The following is an 18916-nucleotide window of genomic DNA, read 5'->3' on the forward strand; positions in this document are numbered from 1 at the left end:
TCCCGTCCACCTTTCTTACACAAATGCCTCTCCCTAGAGAAACAGAGTCATTAAAAGCCAGCTCATTCGCTCCTGACAGGCAATATGCATTGAGTGAGAGGTGAAACATTTTCATTTTTAGCAAGAAATCTTAGTCGCCCCAAGGAGCAGCTCGCTCAGGAGAGCGGTAATGGAATACAGGGCCTTTCATCTCTGCCTCACCACCACGAGCATGGCCTGGCTCGGTAGCAACCCAAAAGTTATTAGCTAATGGGTTGTTTTGGTGACCTACATGAAATGAGTTTGGTGGGTTTGGGCTGGTTTTCAGTAGACAATAACTAGAACCACAAGTGGTGTTAAACAGAAACCGTATTAATGAGTTGAGTGCACAGCAGGTAAGGACTGAGTGAATTGCCCTCACGTAGCCATGCCATTGCTTTCCCTTCCCATCAGGGCCAAGGAGCGCAAGGGAAGCCCCGTAATCGGCCAGTCACCCCAACTCCTAAGATCCCCACTTTGTCCACGTTTGCACAAGCAAACAAGGACAAAAAAACATATTAACAATCATTTTGCATTTTGTAGGAGCTCAATAGTATCTAGTAGGCACCGCTTTGAGCTGAAAATACCACAAACTTGAACTACCAAAGAGCTTTCCAAAGACTGGGCCCCAGTCCAGGCCTGCTGACTTTTGAGTGCATCATTTTGCAACTGTAAAATTCCTTTTTTGTAAGCAATTCTTCATTTTGATACATTTAGTGAGCGTGGGACAGCCCTACATCTCTCTGGGAAAACAAACCCCAGCCATCCCTCCGTACTTTCTTCCTGTTCAACACTGCCTGCAGTCCCAGCCTGAGCTACCCCCGCTAGTGATGGCCTATGGAGTCCAGAATAATCCACTGTTAGAAAAGCTTGCTCCCAAGTAAAATGCAGAATTCATCCTGAAGTGAAGGTGTCTCGAATCCTTACACCACCACGCCCTCCAAAATATCCTGACAATAATTTGTGCCACTTCCTCTGCCATGTTTCCACAAAAGACTCACTAAAAAGTTACAATCTCTAAGTCCAGAAAAATCTAATTCAGGGTGAGGAGCTACCTTTCATCTATTAAAGCCTGCACAAGTCACAGCACATCACACGCAAGCCTGTTCCCATCACATTGCATGACTAGATAGATATCTTTAAAGAAGACATCCACCAACTGCTTAGATAAAAGATTCACCGGGGACCCATTCCCCAAAGGGAATGGATGTAAAGCAGGCGGCAAACCACTATCGCAGCCCTGAGGATGCCCCTGTTACTCGCTTCCAATTTAAATTACATAGGAATTAGCATGGGCCCAAATTCTGAAGGAAACAAGAGGCAGTAAAAAAAGGCATTGCAGTGAGAGTGAAGGAAGGTCAGGTGCAGCTTACGCACAGATGGCATTTCTTTTGCTGCTGTTAAGATTCAGAATTAGAGCTGGACATTTTATACAGATGTCATTAACATCCAAAACTGTCAGTCTGCCTTTCTCAGAAGGGATCATTAAGCCTCTTGCTTGAGGCTTTAGGTCTCTTACTATCAGTAACTGATGCATTTCCTTCTCTAACGTACCTGGGACTGGTAACTGTCAAGGAAAGACCCTCAGGTCTGACCCTATATGCCCTGTATTTCTTTATCTTTTCTCCCCCAGATACACACACACACACATGCTCTTCTCAGCACAGTTGCTTTTGCTATTTAGGGAACAAAGGAAAGTTGGTCAAGGAGATATCGGCATGCCAACAACTGGGCGATAGGCAATACCTGTACAGTACAGTAGGAAAGAGCAAAGCACAGCCTGTAAAGACTCAAGCATGTCTCCACAGACTTCTTAACCATTCAGACCTGCCTTCCCCTGAAGAACATGACTAAGGAAAGCCAGAGTGTAAAGCTACTGCTTTACAGCTGAAGCCGAAGTGAGAGGGGACCCACCAAGTACAGAGGGAGCAACGTTCCTCAGCCTGGGACAGGAGGCATTGAGCAGAGCAGGAGCCCAGGGTGTATGCCACGTGTGATGGCATATTTTCACTATTACAGGATTAAAACTTAAAAAAAGAAAAAAAAAAAAGAAAACAAAAACCAAAGAACCCAAAAACACCTGAGCAGCCTAATTCTCCACAGTAGCAGTGATGATTTAGTGAAAATTAATTTTGCAGAATATAATGATTTTTTCCTGCAAAACAGTTCTCTGCAGCAGTTTTATTAAGTGTGTGTGTCTATGTATAAATACATATTAATTTTTTAATTCTATCCTTCTCCCTTTTTTATTTCATTATGCAGGAGAGCTGTGCCTGGTACTGACAAAACTCTTGGCATTCTACTGAAATGTAAAGTACCCCAGTCTCGCATTTTCTGCTGATAACCAGCCCATAGATTGCAACAAAAGCAGTGATTTGAACTTTGCATTTTACTGGTCTCCCAGATCACACCAATGCAGTCAAAATTATCTGCCCCAACTCATACAGCATTATCTTTTAACTTAATGGAAGTGAAAGAGAAGCTTGTGCTCATTACCCAAAGGATGCAATTATTACTTCCTCTCTATATTGTTGCTAGTGAAGGATAAAGTCCAGGATATGACCTTTTCATTAAGCGTCAAGCCAAAATCCACCTGGGACAGCCTAAGGAGGCTACCCTCATCCTTTCACTCAGTAATTCAGAGCAAAGGCCCCCTGCCACGTACACCTGAGAGGAATCCTTGCGAAAGGTCAGTTTAAGGAAACATCTAATAAATGTTGGTCGATAGATGAGACCCCAAAAGCTTTCTGCCTCCTCTTGCATGATCCCAACACAAAAAAAAAGGCATCACTAATTTAACAAATTGAGCCTCTCCCAAATACCCTGCTCTACCTGCACACAGTGTGAGGTCACAAAAAAAGACAATCAACAGAGAGTACAAGTGATATAATATATTAATGCAGCAAAATATTCAATAGAAACTTGAATGCCAAGAGAAGAATGTGTAATAGTGTTGAATTCCTTATATTTTTTGCTTTGTTATGGCAATAATAACGTGCCTTTTGAAGTTCATGCAGGGAGATACAATGCCAAAAGGCAAATACTTACAATACAAGAGCATTTGGTACATTTATTTCCTTCAGGCCTAAATTCTTCTCCTTCATTGTAATGTCTTCCTTCAAATATACAACCTGTAAAACAGCATTTGAGTAAGTTTAGCTCAGGATAGCATGCTGCCTTTTTCCTATAACACACCCTACCGTAGGACAATATGGAAAGTAAATCATACCATCCTCTGATACAAATCACTTCAGAAGCCTTTACAAAGCCCTTGAGAAAGCCCAAATATCTTTTGGGGGAAAGAAAGCATCCTTCTACAGCAGATAAATTTGCACCAATGAAGTTAAGTCTACGTCAGGTCTTCCATTAAAACTGGCTTTGAAACATTTTTCTAAGCTGTTCGCTTTTTACTACTCGTACTTACTCCCTGAGTTCATGCTAGATGTTAGCAGAAATTATAACACATTAGAACATAAGAAACCCATTATATCACAACTGGAGCAGTGCTTACCTACAAAACCTCTGTTAAAATTAAATTAGCCTATAAAACCAGGTTAATCTGCCACCGTGCTTCACAAAGGCAACCCACTCCCGCTCCCCTTCAAAAAGTAAGCCTCCTTTTTTACGATTACTCCTATACTTCCCCTCCTAACAAAATCCCAGTCATAAGCCAGGCAAACCCAGCTCTGAAGAACAACATAAATACATGTGTGGCTACTGCCACAGGCTATTGCCTATGCATCCCCCAGTCTGCATGTCCTCTACTAAAAAATATTAAACATGCTCTTTTGTCATTTAGTGCATTGCAAGCCAAGTAACTTGTCAAGTGTAACGGAGAAGTTAGAGGCAATGTCCCAGATAATGTTGGTTATCACTAAAAATACAGTTGCGCATGTGGAACAGCATCTTCCCATGAAATCTCACCTGGACACACAGGACAACACATTCCCATGAGTTTGGAAGGGTTTTTGCAATGAACAACACACTGTACCTCTGACTCTAATACCACTCCTTCCTGAAAAAGAAGCAGATTAGACATGTCCATTGTTAGTGTTGTGGTTGCTTTAACAAGCAAAAATCCACAATTACTAGCAGTACAATTAAAACACGGCACATGCTGCCGAGCGCTGGATTTCAAACCCTCTTTTTCTTTCTGTACCTGCTGCCTGATACCTGCTGTATCAGGATTCAGGTTAATCCACAGTCAAAAGATCCACTTGAGTCTCCCTGACTCCAGACACAGGATTTGTCTTAAAATGCATCAGGTAAGAAACCAAGCACCTTCTTAGGGAAAGGAATCCTGCTTTATCAGGAATCCTTAGCCTCAGTAATCTGCCATGCAGCTCTGGTGAAAACAGGCCAGACACAAGGCATTCTCATCCCTCTCCCCTTGGAGGAAAAAAGACTTAGAAAGCAGATAAAAGCATCTTCTTGTGTAGAGGGGAGACACTTATCTTTGATGCTTTGCCTGATAAGTATTAGTAAATTAACATTTCCTGTACTACTTGTTCGAGAAGTCAGGAGTCCTCCTGAACAAATCTGGGTGTGAGGATCTGTGCATAAAGGGCTGCTACTTTTTTTGCTGCTTGCAACTTTGCATTTGGAGGCAAGGGAAACCTGTTTTGTAAATGTGTGGGTCTAGGCTAAACAGGATCACCCAGTTTTGCATTTAGACACTGAAACAGGCAATAAAGAATTGCTCATTTCATGTAGCTAGTAGTGATCAGAGTATCTAAATTCAAGCTGTATCTTTTCATGAAGTGCAAGGATACAGAATACTGCTGCTCCAACTTAATTCTTCTCAGGGCACTTGTCTTTAACAACATGGGTGGGTTTCATAGAGCAGAAGCATCACAGAAAAAGAGAAAAATCTTGAAACCCTTTTCTCCTATTTGTAGAAGCTCTTCATACTCATTCATCTCTCCTCTTTCCAACAGTTGCAATTCTTAGTAGCTGCCTGAGCAGCAAAAATTGCAGATCTATTCACAGACAGAAACTCAAATTACCTACATAATTACTTGTTTTGTGCCTGAAAATGGACAAACTTGCAAATGTTATGGTTGCAGATAGGTAACCTACCAAAAATACCACTGTGTTAACAGCACAGGAGCCCGGGAAAAGAAGATTTGGTTGTGGGTTTCTCTTAAAGAACATCCCAGGTAAAACCCATGGACACATAACACACAAAAGTGTCCAATTGCTAAAATAATAATTTGTGTCTCAGAAAAGGCTTAGCATGCTGAAAAATGAGGACTTATTTCAAGGTCAAGACAGCAGGAAATGTCAGGGCTGCGTACCTCTCCTTCAGCAATGTTTGGGTACTCAAGTCATATAAAACCTATCCTTCTGAATGTTTGGTTATAGCTGGCCAGATCCGAGTGGATTTAAGCTACTTGAAACACAAATTCCGTATTGTGCTTTGGGTATAAAATATTACAGGTTATTTGGCTTGGATAAAAAAGGCTCAGAATTTAATGGGAAAAGCTCACAACTCAATTACCACGTTGCTGATGACATCCTTACCTGGCACTGGTATGTAACACAGGGATTGCTAGGCAGGTGCCATTTCATAGAGCTGTTGTATGTATTTCCTCCAAAACTGCAATCTAGAGGAAGAGACAGAAGCACGTCAGTTAGTCTGAATGCAATCATCCTGTGGGAGGCTGCTGATGAGGATCACAGAGCAGCATCCTAAATGCAACCCATCCTCTCCCCTGTGTTATCAGAAGAGGCAGAGCTGAGAGCTGGACCTGGCAAGAGGGATCGTGCCCTGGGAGGGCTGGAAGCAACCTCCCCTTCAGATGTCTGCTCCTGGTGCATGACCGGCCAAACTCCTTATAAACTATAGCCATTCTAGACAAACCAAAATCAGTGACAATTTACCTAAAAATGGATGTCAGTGGCTATTCTGCTGTCCATTCAGGAGCTGCTCAGCCACCCATGCACTGGAGGGGGGAGAGGGAGGAGAGAGGGTAAGAGAAGAGCTGGAAATGTTCATCAGCCAGGCCGTGCTATCCTCATCCATTAACCAAAACCCCTGGGAGAGCTCTTCAGCCAGCATGGCTCAGCGTGGATGCACTGAAATTGGCAGTTACCCCTTCTTTATACCTTTTTCGCTTTCATGACAGAAGGGATCAACATCCACATACACTAAAAGCCATCAGGCTCTTCTATGTGGGTGGTGAATCTCTGAGTGGGGACATGTTGCAGTCCCACAGGGTTTGGCTTTATATCTCTTCGTGTGTTACATGACAACTTTGTTAACAGAAAATAAGTTGGTTTGCCCATGCGCATGATCAGCAAGCATTTTTTGTGCAAAATGAAGTTTCACTGAGCTGTTTGGAAAAAAACCCACACATTAATTTTCACATTTTTTATTACATGTTCCTACTAGTTTCGTTCCCACTCTTTCACTGTTTTCTGGTGTTTTGCAAAAGGGAAAACCAAACAGGAACACAAAGAAAAGAATAAAGTATCTCACCAGAAGAGCAAAACTAGAAAAGATATATTAAGTGGAAATAAAATACTTGTTTTAAAAGAGTTAGTTTATTAATGCAAAATTGTTTCAATTAAAAATTAATTCTTTGGAGAGCCAAAGTATTTCTGAAAAAAAAGTTTTAAAAGCAACACATACCCCATTTTCTGCAGGAAAAATGCCCATTTTCCATTTACTGCTCTGAGGGGTTTTTCCTAGTCTATTTTATTCAAAATAGGCTTGATCAAAGAGCCCATGAAACCAACAAGAGTTCTGCCAGAGACTTTGAAACACAGACATATACATAGAGTCACCAAGCACAAAACTACAATCAGTCAAACAATGCCCACGGCACCATTCTCTTTCCACACCCTACCTCAGCAGCTACTCTAAGTCATTCTCTGCTGTGCAGGGTGCACTGTCCTGAACTGTTTTGGGCTACGTTTCATGCCCTTCTGAAAATAAAGGCAAGTTATCAGCCCTACAACTAGTAAATCTTTGAGCCCACTGTATAAGAAAACTTGAGGGTCACAGCTCCGAACTGCTGAGGAACTTAAAATACCCACAAAATCATTTTGTATTCAACCCCAAATTTAAAGAAAACCTGATATACAGAGATCATTTACAAACGTGTTAACTGCCTCCAGTTAAGATCTTAAACAACAGAAGACTTGTACTTCAGGATTTGCAATACTCAGACATTTTTTCCAGGCTAAATACAGAGCAACAGAGGAGAAATCTGCAGATGCTGTGGCCATTTCACCTACCTCAGCTGAAACAATTATGTTTTTAATTGATCAGTAGTCTAAGAGCTGGCTGTGATAATTTAATCTTTGACAAATATTGACAGGTGCAAATCATACATCTGAATATCATATTTTTTTGAGTAGCAAAGCTCCTGTGAAATTATTTCAGGTAATAAAGAAGTGTTCAGATTTTCAGTGTATTAATAAAAGTTCTGCATGAGCTCTCATACATGCAGACCAACATGTCACAAGAGGAACATGAAGCCCTATATTCCTCTTATGCATTTTGAGGTCCCATTCTGAAAAACACCAAGCTGATCTTGTAGCACAGTCTCACTTACTGCCCACTGCAAACCCCGATGAATAGCAGAGCCTGTTCAATGCATTTTAGTGTCCTCAAGCTGCAGAAGTCCAAGCCATACTGGCATACTGGTCCCAGCCCAAGAATGACTATACATGTGCTGGACATTCAAGATGGAATGAGCTGTGTTGTTAAATATCCGTGTGCATGTTTTACCAGATGGGTCTGGTGTCTTCAAAACTGTGCAGAATCAAGGGCCAGGTTGGAAACTAACAACTGCAAAATACCTTGCATATTTGCTCACCAATTATGTTCTTTAATTTAAAATGTTTTCTCTGTAAGAAAACTAATGACCCTGGGCTAATCTGCATGTACAGATGTGCATATTAAACTGAAATTTTCAGTTCAAGGATTAGTCTGGTCAAGAAAGTATGAAGGTGGTGCATCTGTGCAGTCGCCACTGCTCTCGCCTGAAGTGCATATACAAGCTATGCTACAAAATCTTCTGCCCCGCAAGCTATTCTACAAAATCCTCTGCCCTGCAATGCCAGCCATTGTCCCTGTGGAAAGCAGCAAGGGGGGAGCCGAACTCCACCTGCTCGCCAGCCACTTCTGTCACTGATACACGATGCTGACAGCACAGGGGGAAGGCACACCAGAAGTAACTATGGCAGGGAGAGCTTGCAGGCAGCAAAAGGGAAATTTAGAAATGGAGACCAGGACAGAAAAGTCTGCAGAAGCATTGGAGATACTAAGACTGCTCCCAAGCTTTGGCACAGACCAGCAGGTTGAATAAGGGAGTCAGAGCAGCATCGTGCAAGCACCAATGCGAGGCACAGTGGGAGCTGGATTTCATCAGATGCTCAGTTAGAGAAAACAGCCCAAAGGAATGGGAGAGTTAGCCAGTAACACAGGCAGGCTTGGCGAGAGCTGGAGGAAGGCTGAAGGTCAGGCAAACTGAAGACAGGGCAAGAAAGGAAGTGCTTTACAATCTCTGGGTGAGATTTTAACCTGTCCCTGACCAGAGGTGTGCCCTGACACTCTGCCCTTTGTACACCCCAGAGCTACACCCACCACTCATTCTTCAAAAGGAAAAGGAAACAAAGCCCACATACCAGCTAGTTTTTCTGAACCTCGCTTTCAATGTACAAATCTCTCAGCTGACTCCTGCAAACATATACCCAGACTTTCCTAGCCCACCTATTCATAGCATGGAAGTTTATGAGCCTCACCTAAATTCAGCTGAGTTGAAGCCCACCTGCCTCCATGTGCAAACTCAGTTGAGCCATTCTAGCTCATCCATGGTTAAAGGTCCATCATACTTGGCTTAGAAAGTAGTGGTCACTGAATATCTCATGTCCAAATGCATCAGCAAAGTCCCTGATGCCAATTTCTACAACAGAGCATGGCAGAACATACTTCAAGTTCCTAAAAGCCATTTTAATTCCCTTTGGAAATATTATTACATTAACTTACTGTCTCCATCTGCCATTTGAAAGGGAGAGCAAGAGAAAAGAATAAATCAAGAAAGATCAGGGCTTAGCACAGTCACTTACATGCCATCCACTTACTTCTGCCTGAATACATACTTAAAACTTTAAAAGAAAGGGCTACAGAGGAGGTTTTCAAGAGGGGAACCCAAAAAGCCTGAGAATGTTCTAAGAAGTACATGAAAAATAACAGATTTGTCATTAATAGCTAAATTTGATCCTGTAACACATACCCCATAAGGAAAACCTTTAGGATTCCACCTATGGAAGGAAGTTAAATATCAGTGGTCTATATCAATTTTAATGGAGCTAAGGTGACTCATATCAGTCAAGGAGTGTGTCCTAATTTTTTACTCTTTCCTGCTTCTTTCTTTGAGAATAGCTGGTGTTTTCTTAATGTAAAACATTAACTTTCGGTTAGTTGTAGGTTTTGTTCCTATTACCTACTTCAACCCAAATAGTTCAGATAAGTCCTAGATAAACACGCAAGCTGAAAGTTGCTTATCTGAATCAAACCAAACCACTGAATACTTTGAAGTTGGTCAATTGTTGTACACGCAGTGGAAACTGCTAATTACCTGCTAGTCACCTCATAAGGCAGAATGATCCTCTAGACTTGAGTCATTCCTGCACAAAAAAATTACTACAAAATAGTTAAATTGCTTCTAATTTACTAATTTAGCTACTCTTTTTCAATGTTGTGAATGCCTTACTTGAGCATCTTAGTTTCAAATGTAATAAACCACTCTTTGGCTGATTTAATTTGAAAGACGGCAATTTAATTCCAAAACAAGCATCCTCACATGGAATTGGACTGGAATAACAAGAGAGGCAAATTATAGCAGATTTTGTTATTGGCATGTGGACAAGTTGACAATCAGGAAGCCATTTGTCTTTCCAAATTCAGTAGTATTGTTAAATGACCCTTTTTTTTCTTCCCCAGACACCCCAGCACAGAGTAGTATTATGAAGATAGGGAAATTGACTGTAAGAGACAGTTCAGTAGTGCTAAAGCTCAACCAGTGTCCTCAGGAGCTCATTAAAAACAAGCCTTTATTATTCAATTTGACATTGTCTAATAAGATTCCAGAAGAGATTTTTGCTTATTTTAGGCTAATGAGAATTTTATAGACAAGTCATTTCCGTATTCTCCCAAGAGAAAGTGATAGATTGGTGCACAATAGACTGGCTCCCCATCCCTCATTTCTTCAGCATCTTTCTTCTCCTATTAAGTCTTTTTCTTGCTGTCCCTCCACATTCTATTTAAAAAACTAACCTCTCTATTGGCATGGAAAATAAACATTAGGAAAAAGAAAACAGTTGGAAGACATGTTTTATTTAGTGTTTGATAAATTAATCCTCAGGGAGGTATCCAGGCATGCTAACACTAAATACCAGTTCTAGCCAAAAAAAACCCCAAAACCTGAAACAAAACAAAACAAAACAAAAAAACACAACCAAAACAATAACTTGCACATTCTGCAGTATTTTCCTGGCATGAAATCTGTTCACCAAAGTAAGAGAACTGTGAATCACACATACACCTATTACAAAATATATTTTCACATCTTAATGATGGTAAAGCCATTGACAGCTACTAGAAAATTAAACTTCCTATTGGGTAATCCTGGTCTTCATTTCTCAACACAGAAGCATGAAAATATATACAAAATCTCCCATGCTTATTAAGTCTAACTCTAAACAGTGAAAATCCAACTCTTTCCTCTGTAACTGAGTACAATCAAACCTATTTGCAGCTGAGCCATCGCAATTACAATACCCAAGGGACGCGAGGCGCAGGGGCCATATAAAGGGCGTACAACACAGAGGAGTAAAGCAGCCATGGGGGTGAGCTGTGCCAGGACTGCACAGTTCACAGGCATATGATGCAAAGCAACTCATATTCACTGAGCAAATAGCAACACAAACAAAGACATCAACTCCTCCCGGTGCTGTTTTTGCCCTCTGCACCCCACTGGAACTGAATTTCACCTTCCCAAATGTCATGCATTTCACAAATATATATATAGAGGGGAAAAAAGTCCCTCTGCAGGGGTCCATAAGAACCCTGTGATCCAAAAAGCCATATAGTTAGAGCTGCCAATGAATATTGAGCTGATATTCGATGTGTTTGCCAAGCCTGGCAGCTTGTGGACTGTGACCTTGCATGGTTACGAGGGGTGTCATGAATGACGTGACTTGGTGACACAGTCACTTGCCATTTATACCCAATTTTCTTACACCAGCAAAATCATTCATGATCAGTACAGCTTACAGCTTCCAAGTTAAACAGTAAAAGGAATTCTTATTCCAGTATTAAGTGTCCTAAGTTGTTTATCATGTTGTTCCAGAGACACATTACATGTGAATGTTGTGTGAAGCCTCCATCCTGGTCTTCAGTTTCCTTTCACTTTGCTGCACTGGACGTAACGTCCACACACAAGGTACAAGTGCATCCAGGTATCACCATGGACGTCTTATGCTATTTTCTAATACAAGCATCCTGAACAACTTCCCTGTGATTGTAAAGTCTGGGTAACTGATGTTTGACTGCAAAGGTATTTATGACAACATAACAAGACAGTTCATTAAAAGCTTCTTACACAAATGGAAAATTATTTTAACCAGGGTAATAAAATCTGAAATTTGAGGCACTCCTGAACACAACAGCATACACCAGATGTTCAAGGGTTATGAAATGTATGTGCTAAGGCCTTTGTAAGAAGAGTTAACTCAAAGGAAGGATGGAGAGATAGAGGCTTTTTCTTAGACATAACCAGAGGTAATCAAAGCTGCACCATAATGATACTGGATGATACTGTCCTTAGTGGCTGTATGTCACTGCTTCAAAATCCCTGCCTTACTTGAAATGCAAAGCTAGAAACTGAATGAACATTAAGATGAACCTGTACCTTCAGCCTCAAGAAACAGGCCTCCTGGTTCAGAGCTGGAGCACATTACCAAGAGACTGAGACACGGTGAGAAAGGCCAAGAGAAAAGTTAAGACTTGATTATGTCCCCAGACCATCTCTCCATAACCAGTCTCTTATAGATGCCAGGACTAGATTATTCAAATGAAGGTGGAAAAGATTTTAGTAGGAAAATATATAATTATCTTCCCAGCCCATCCCCCTCCATCCATGTATTAGGTTGCACCCTTGCCTCTGAAAGCTTGCCTTGGGGCATGTGAGGATGGGCTACAAGTTACAGTGCCCCATCAGGGCCCCACACAAAGGGCCCCCCCCACCCCCCCAGGTCAGTCTTACAGCAGGGCACCAAACTGCTATCCGGTAACTCATACTAGGGGTGTCCGCAGGTGCATACAAAGTGCCAAATGTATGTATGGCTCATGCAGGGCATTAGTGGAGTAGCCAGAACACTGATAAACTCATAACCTCCCGCTAACTTCCTTTGCAAGCCAGCCCTAATAGTTGAAATTGGCTGCAATCCTCAACCATAATATTTGATATCCTTTCCAAGAAATGCACAATTAACTATGATAGCTTTGGATATTTGATATTCAGGGGAACCAGTGCTGCTCTTGCCTGGGCTGTGATTCCATTCTCTGGTAGAATCCAGATCAATAGAGCACAGCACGTGAACCTCTAAGATCATCAATTATTTAAAAAAAAAAAAATCACACAGCAAAAAACCCCACAGTAACTCTAAAAATTTAACAAGGGCAGAAAAAACAAAATTGTACATGGGAATTGAAAGAAACTTCAGAACAACAAATTGTATCTGTTGTAAAAAATACCCACCAATTTTGTCTTTGCACATCCATGGAAGATTCAAATTCTTAGGATAAAAGAGTAGAATATGGTACACAATTTTAGAAATGCAAACTTTATGCAGCCCTGAGCTGGTAATACCACTTCTTCTGAGAGAAAATAACTTATTATTAGAGGTGTAGAGAGCTCTATATCCAAGTGACAGGTCTCCATCCAACTAAATAAGAAAATGCTGCCAAACCTATTTCTATAATCTCAATGATCTCATACATTTTCATTAAACATATTAAATAAAATGAGAGATGAAAAGTGGCCTATTTATCCCACGCTAAAGAAATAAGAGGGCTTAATTTTTTTAATATTTTCAAAATGAACAGTATGCTAGAGGTATATAGTATGGTTTATAAACTACAGTAAGTGTCTGTCAGAAGAATAATCTCACTGAAAGTTTTCACTATTATACTTAGTTGTTTGCATTCTCCTTGCAGCAGGGAGCCATAATCACAGGCCTACATTTCTCTGTTCCAGGCTTTGCACAAACACACAGCAAAAGAGAGTCTTGCCCCACTGACTTTACTATCCAAGGTCCTACGAGCCTAAAGTCAAGAATAGTGTTAAAACACATTGCTAGTCTGGAGGATTAAAATCTTAAGTAAAGCCAAATCTGTTAATATGTTAGGGATAATGTGTTGTTTCCACCACAATGAATTTTCTGATTGCAAAAGCTATGCTTGCTGATGTTTCTTACTCTTTTGTTTAAGAAAAAGGAAAAAAGTGCTAGAAATTATCTAGGTAGCATACAAATACTCAAACAGAAGCAAGGGAGTTATGTTCAGCGCACAACCATTTGCAGGAAAAATTCTCTACCAACAATTCAGTTTCTCCTGTATGCAAAGCTCTAAACACAGGAGTGCAGCTGGATGCACCGTTGCAGGCATACAGTATTTCTTCATTTCAAACTATTTCTTTGCTATCAGAGATACTGGGCCTACAAACCTCATGCACTCCTCATAATAGAATAAAATATCCTGGCAGCAGTGTCACAAATGACTCATGAGCGGTGGTTTCCTTCCTACACAAGCCAATTCTGGAAATATACCCTTTGGTCTTTATGTTATTCTTCTGACATTGTACGCAAATGAGAGAAGCCATTCATTCATTCATTCATTCATTCATTTCTTCACAAGGTAGGAAGATGTGAAGCTACCAAAGAGAGCTGGCAATAGCCTGTAAGGCCTGATTAAGCTTTTGTAGGCTTTGGGAATGAATCCAAGAAAAAAGCCATCAGGTTCTGATGTCTTTTCTTTGTAACATTTTGTTTGGGTTTAGATGAAATGCAACCAGTAAAAAAAAAAAAAAAAAAAAGATTAAAAATCCCTGTTTCCCTTTTCCTGCTTGCATTCCCTATAGGCACTCTGGCAGCTTGACAAAATAGTGACTGAGAACAAGTGCTGCAGGGCCAAGTCCCGGCTGCAGCTGAGCTCTGCACAGGGAATGCCTGGGGAGCTGCTGGGACACCAAAGGGAGTAGCTGAAGTACTTATGCAGCCAGGCTGGCGTTTGCACCCTTGATTGCCCAAATACTCCCCACGGGACGCTCGCTTTCGGTTTTGCACAGAACAGAGCAGGAGCTTCAGCAGCGTTCAGAGCTGCAAGAGAACAAGCAGCTTCCCCGAGGGTAGAAGTGGCTCCATCAGCCTCTTCCCCTGGCACCAGACCAACCTGGTGACAATCTGGTGTCGGGACTGCTGTAGTTATACACGTGCATATTTAGCTTTACTTTTCAGAAAGAGCAGAAAACTTATTCAGAAATTTTGCATTTACTTCAAAAACTAAGCCCGAGCGCCTTTTTTTTTTTTTTTTTTTTTTAATTCTGAAATCTGCATCTTAAGTACATAGGAACTGTCGTCTTGGATCAGACCAAATGTCTTTCCAGCCAAAATTCGGTTTTGCCTTTGGAGCGCTGCTGAGGGTTGAGTTGATCCTGCTACAGAAGTGTCTTTTATAACACTGAGAAACGGTTGTTAATAGGTGCTTGTCAACTCAGAGCCCAGCATTATATTTGTACAGTTAGAACTCTTTTGTCTTGTGTGCACCCATTTATTCTCCTCGATATTAATTTCCTTTGCCATTTTGTCATCAGTTGTTCAATGTCCCAAGAACCTTCTGCAACTCCTCACAGACAGCCCTTCTCCTTTACTACACTAAAGAAGTCAGGTCATCAGCAGCAGACTTTGTATCCCTCTTCACCCCTTTTCTAGCTTATTTTTGAGACCGTTGACAAGTTGAGATCTTTGCAAGGATCTTCTGGTAATGTTTTTCCATTACGAAAATAACCATTCATTTTCACCACCTGTTAGTTATTCATTGATGAGTTTCTCTACAAACTGCTTAGTTTCTTTAGGAGTTTTTGGTGAGGGATCTTGTTGGATGCCTATTAGAAATCCAGGAAGACAACATCAGTTGGATCTCTTTGTCCATATACTTACCATAAATTCAAATGACTAGCATTTTTGTAAGACATAACTCTTCCCCCTTATATTGCAATTATCCGCATGCCTCCTAATTCTATTTTTGAACAGTTTCTCTTAATTTTCCTGTTAGAAATGTCAGGCATACCAATCTGCAGATATGAGGCTCAAGCCTATTAATAATGTTCTTTAGGAACTCAGACCCCAGTTCAGGATAAACAGAATATCTTACAAGGAGTCTAAATGAAAGTTTCCAGGTAATGATAATAGCCCATACACACTCAAATCTGTATCCTCAACTTTGAAACATTACTCTTCTTCAGTGCAGAACTGTTTTGTATGCATATGTGCACTCATTCATATATGTGTATATAAAATTTTCACACAGTTGACCAACCATGCATCCCTTCATTGAAACGGAGAATAAACCTCCAGCTTAATTGTCCTGGCTTTGGCTGGGATAGAGTTAATTTTCTTCCTAGTAGCTGGCATAGTGCTGTGTTTTAGATTTACTATGAGAATAATGTTCATAACATGCTGATGTTTTAGTTGTTGCTAAGTACTGCTTATGCTACTCAAGGACTTTTTAGCTTCCCATGGTCTGCCAGGTGCACAAGAAACTGGGAGGGGGCACAGCCAGAATAGCTGATCCAAACTGGTTGACGACAGGGGCTAAACCATGACACTAATCAAACCAATGTTTAGGAATCTTTTGCTATAAAGCTGACACTAAACACAATTTGACAAAAGAAATACATTACATTTGATTTATGTAAAATTTGTAACTACAAATTCTTACTGTTTCAGTAAATACTTTATTGTTTCCCCTAGTTCATTTCCTTTTCTTTTAAGTGTCAGCCTTTTAGACAAATCCTCCAATTGGGGCTTGCCAAACCTATTCCAAAGTCACACCACAGAAGCAAATCATGAGCACAGCAGCTAACAAACGTCTGCAACCATCCAGGAAAAACACATACCCATCATATGTCTCTTCCATCTGAATTTCAGTGTAATCTGTTTTCCTGCATTTGTATTTCCTCTGGGAAGGCAATAAACATTTGCATTTCCCAACAATTTATCCTACCCTATCTTCCTCCCAAAGCCACTCTATCGCCACTGGGGAATTAAACAACAGAGAAAAAATAAAGAAAAGTAAAGCTGTCCGAACCCAACATTCTTCACCTCATTGACTGTGTCAGCAGTCCCTCGGCAAAATTAGTGGTTTAGGACATATTACTTACTGCATCAATATAAAAAAAGACTGGTTTTCAGCTTCATCTACTTGCACATTTTTCATGTGGATAAGCATGGTTGTTACAAGCCATGCATGCTTACACAATTCATTTATTAATTTTTTATATTTGATAATTAGCTCATTCTAAATGGCTTGGAAGATATACGGTTAGTGAATAAATAAATGTACAATGTTTAGATTGTTGTCCATTTTGGCTTTAATAAAAATGTCCACAATATTATTATTGGAATCAGGAAGTATTTAGTAAAATGAATAGAATTTGGTTGGTTTGTTTCTAGTATAGGGAGAAATAAAAATAGTCATGGATAATTACTCTGCTCTCCATTACTCAGAGGCATTATTCCTATTCTGTTCAACCACACAAGAAGTTTAAGGAATTCCTATTGACCGGTGACTACTAGCAGATTAATTTTGACCTAAAATATTTCTGATAGATAAAGTTAGAACAGGAGATACCTCTCAAAAGACTGACAACATACCAATGAAGTACAATAAAGATGTATTTCTAAAGGTTTGTCATTGTGCAAGAACTAATAATTACAAGACAAATATGTGAATTTATGCATCTCCAACCAGCTTTGGAAACATATTGATTTTAATTGTGGTTACTGCCCTTTTCAAGCCTCTGGTGACAGCCAAGTCCCAGCTGAGAAGCTCCCAACTTTGTCCTATCTCTGGCCACATAAATGTGAACTGATAACATTTTAAAAAGAGGGAAACAACAGGAAGGGAACCACACCTTTGCAACGCTCACAGCAAGCTCCTCTCTGCTTAATTACGAGAGCACAGTCCTTGGAGAGCATCGGACACTTCTCTCTCTTGCATGTCACTTCCTTATTCTGGGGAAAAAAAAAAAAGAAAAACAAAAGCTATTGCAAGCAAACCAAATCCACAGCTCAGTTCCCTGCAACTCAGAAAATAAAACATGAGGCTAGTAATTTGCTCTTTCACTTCAGGAGGGGTCCTTGTGATTCAAAACACCTTTCTCCCCTTGAAGGAACACAGTAGAAGACAGTGTCTGAATTATCCAGAAACTCAAGTAAATGGTGTTGAAACTCCACTTAGACAGTAATTCATAACCGCTACCCATCATAGTACAGAAAACGCGCCCCACTGAAGAAATCCACTTTACTTAAATGAACAACTAGCTACGTGATACTCTTGTTAAAATATCCTCAGGGTCCCGAGGTGTTGCCCCATGAACTGCACAGGTCAGGAATTGTTTCTCATGGTGACAAAAGGACAGATGGCTGAAGAAGAGGTAGCAACCTCAGAGAAAATAAAACTCTCTACCACTGCTGAAAGTCCTTTTTGGCTGGCAGTACTACCTAGCTACCCAGAGGGTTTTCAAAAGAGCCTACTATATACTATACTAGAAAAGAGACTACTGTAATTAATCTTTCTCCCCAAAATGCTGAAAATCGATGAAACAACATGAGCAGGCAGAATCACTGTACATTATTATAGTGTCATCTTTCTATGGCAAAAAGCCAGCAATGGTCAAGGCCAAAGAGCATGTTGACCACATTAAGGATTGTCAATAGAGGGTGTGTGACAGTGGGCAGGAGAAATATTCCATGTATAGCGTGGCTTGCCCCTGTGGTGTCAATCCTTCTGCTTATCCCTGCCTTTAAATGAGGGCAGAAAACAAATACTTTGGGGGTTTCTTTCAGTAAAGTTTTGCTACTTGAAATTCCTGACTGAAAATAGCTCTCTGAAGTGACCTCCACCTATAATTAGTAGCTCAGTTCATTAAGTGACACAGGTGGCCATTTACTAGATGCAAGCACCCACCTCACCCAATCTTATGACTTAATTAGAGACCAAAAAATCAAAGGGCTAGAAAAATGTAAATCATAAAACTAAAGGAAAAGAAACTGTGCTTTCCAGTCTTTTTCTTTTGCTCCCTGTAGCCTTATTTAAGGTGCCTGTGAAGGATAACACGCAGCTTTTATTACACTCCAGCTCTTTGTCTAAAATCAGGTTTATTTTCTTCAAAGTCACTGCCTGATCTGATGGGAGCTATAAAGGCATTTCAATCTTATCAGTGCTTAAATGAGGACTCACTCCCACCAAGCCCATGTGAAATCAGTAAATGAGAATCAAGCCCTAAAGCGCAGCTGCAGTGACACAAACGACTACTGTAAAAAGCCAGGTCACTGCTACATGCTGGCTGCTCTGCCTGACTCCAGCATTGCAGAACAACCATAAATGTAATTTAACTGGTGAATTAAGCTGAATTTATGTCAGGTCTGTAGCTCTGGACTGGCACAAAGCAGCCACGGCACAGCAGTGCAACTGGCTCAACAACTTCTTTTTAGAGTGAAGGGTGAAATCTTGATTCCCTTTATGTGAACATAGTGCCCCCTGACTTTGCCTCCACAAAGCCTGTTGAAGGGCAGTAGAATCAAGTTTACCAAATCTACTACA

At 40.6% G+C, this 18916-nt stretch overlaps 1 protein-coding gene across 1 annotated transcript in view; it reads right to left on the minus strand.

Annotated features, from left to right (window-relative positions):
- The window catches only part of BMPER (BMP binding endothelial regulator), a 148806-nt gene that overhangs the window by 104202 nt on the left and 25688 nt on the right, over positions 1-18916 (minus strand). Inside the window, exons 3-6 of the mRNA XM_075706090.1 lie at positions 17226-17325; positions 5542-5624; positions 3943-4033; positions 3067-3149 (exon numbers count right to left, since the gene is read on the minus strand). Coding sequence (XP_075562205.1) covers positions 3067-3149; positions 3943-4033; positions 5542-5624; positions 17226-17325 — 357 coding nt within the window. The remainder of the gene's footprint in view (positions 1-3066; positions 3150-3942; positions 4034-5541; positions 5625-17225; positions 17326-18916) is intronic.

The sequence above is a fragment of the Pelecanus crispus genome, chromosome 2 (genome assembly GCF_030463565.1).
Source record: "Pelecanus crispus isolate bPelCri1 chromosome 2, bPelCri1.pri, whole genome shotgun sequence".
NCBI classification, from domain to species: Eukaryota; Metazoa; Chordata; class Aves; order Pelecaniformes; family Pelecanidae; genus Pelecanus; species Pelecanus crispus.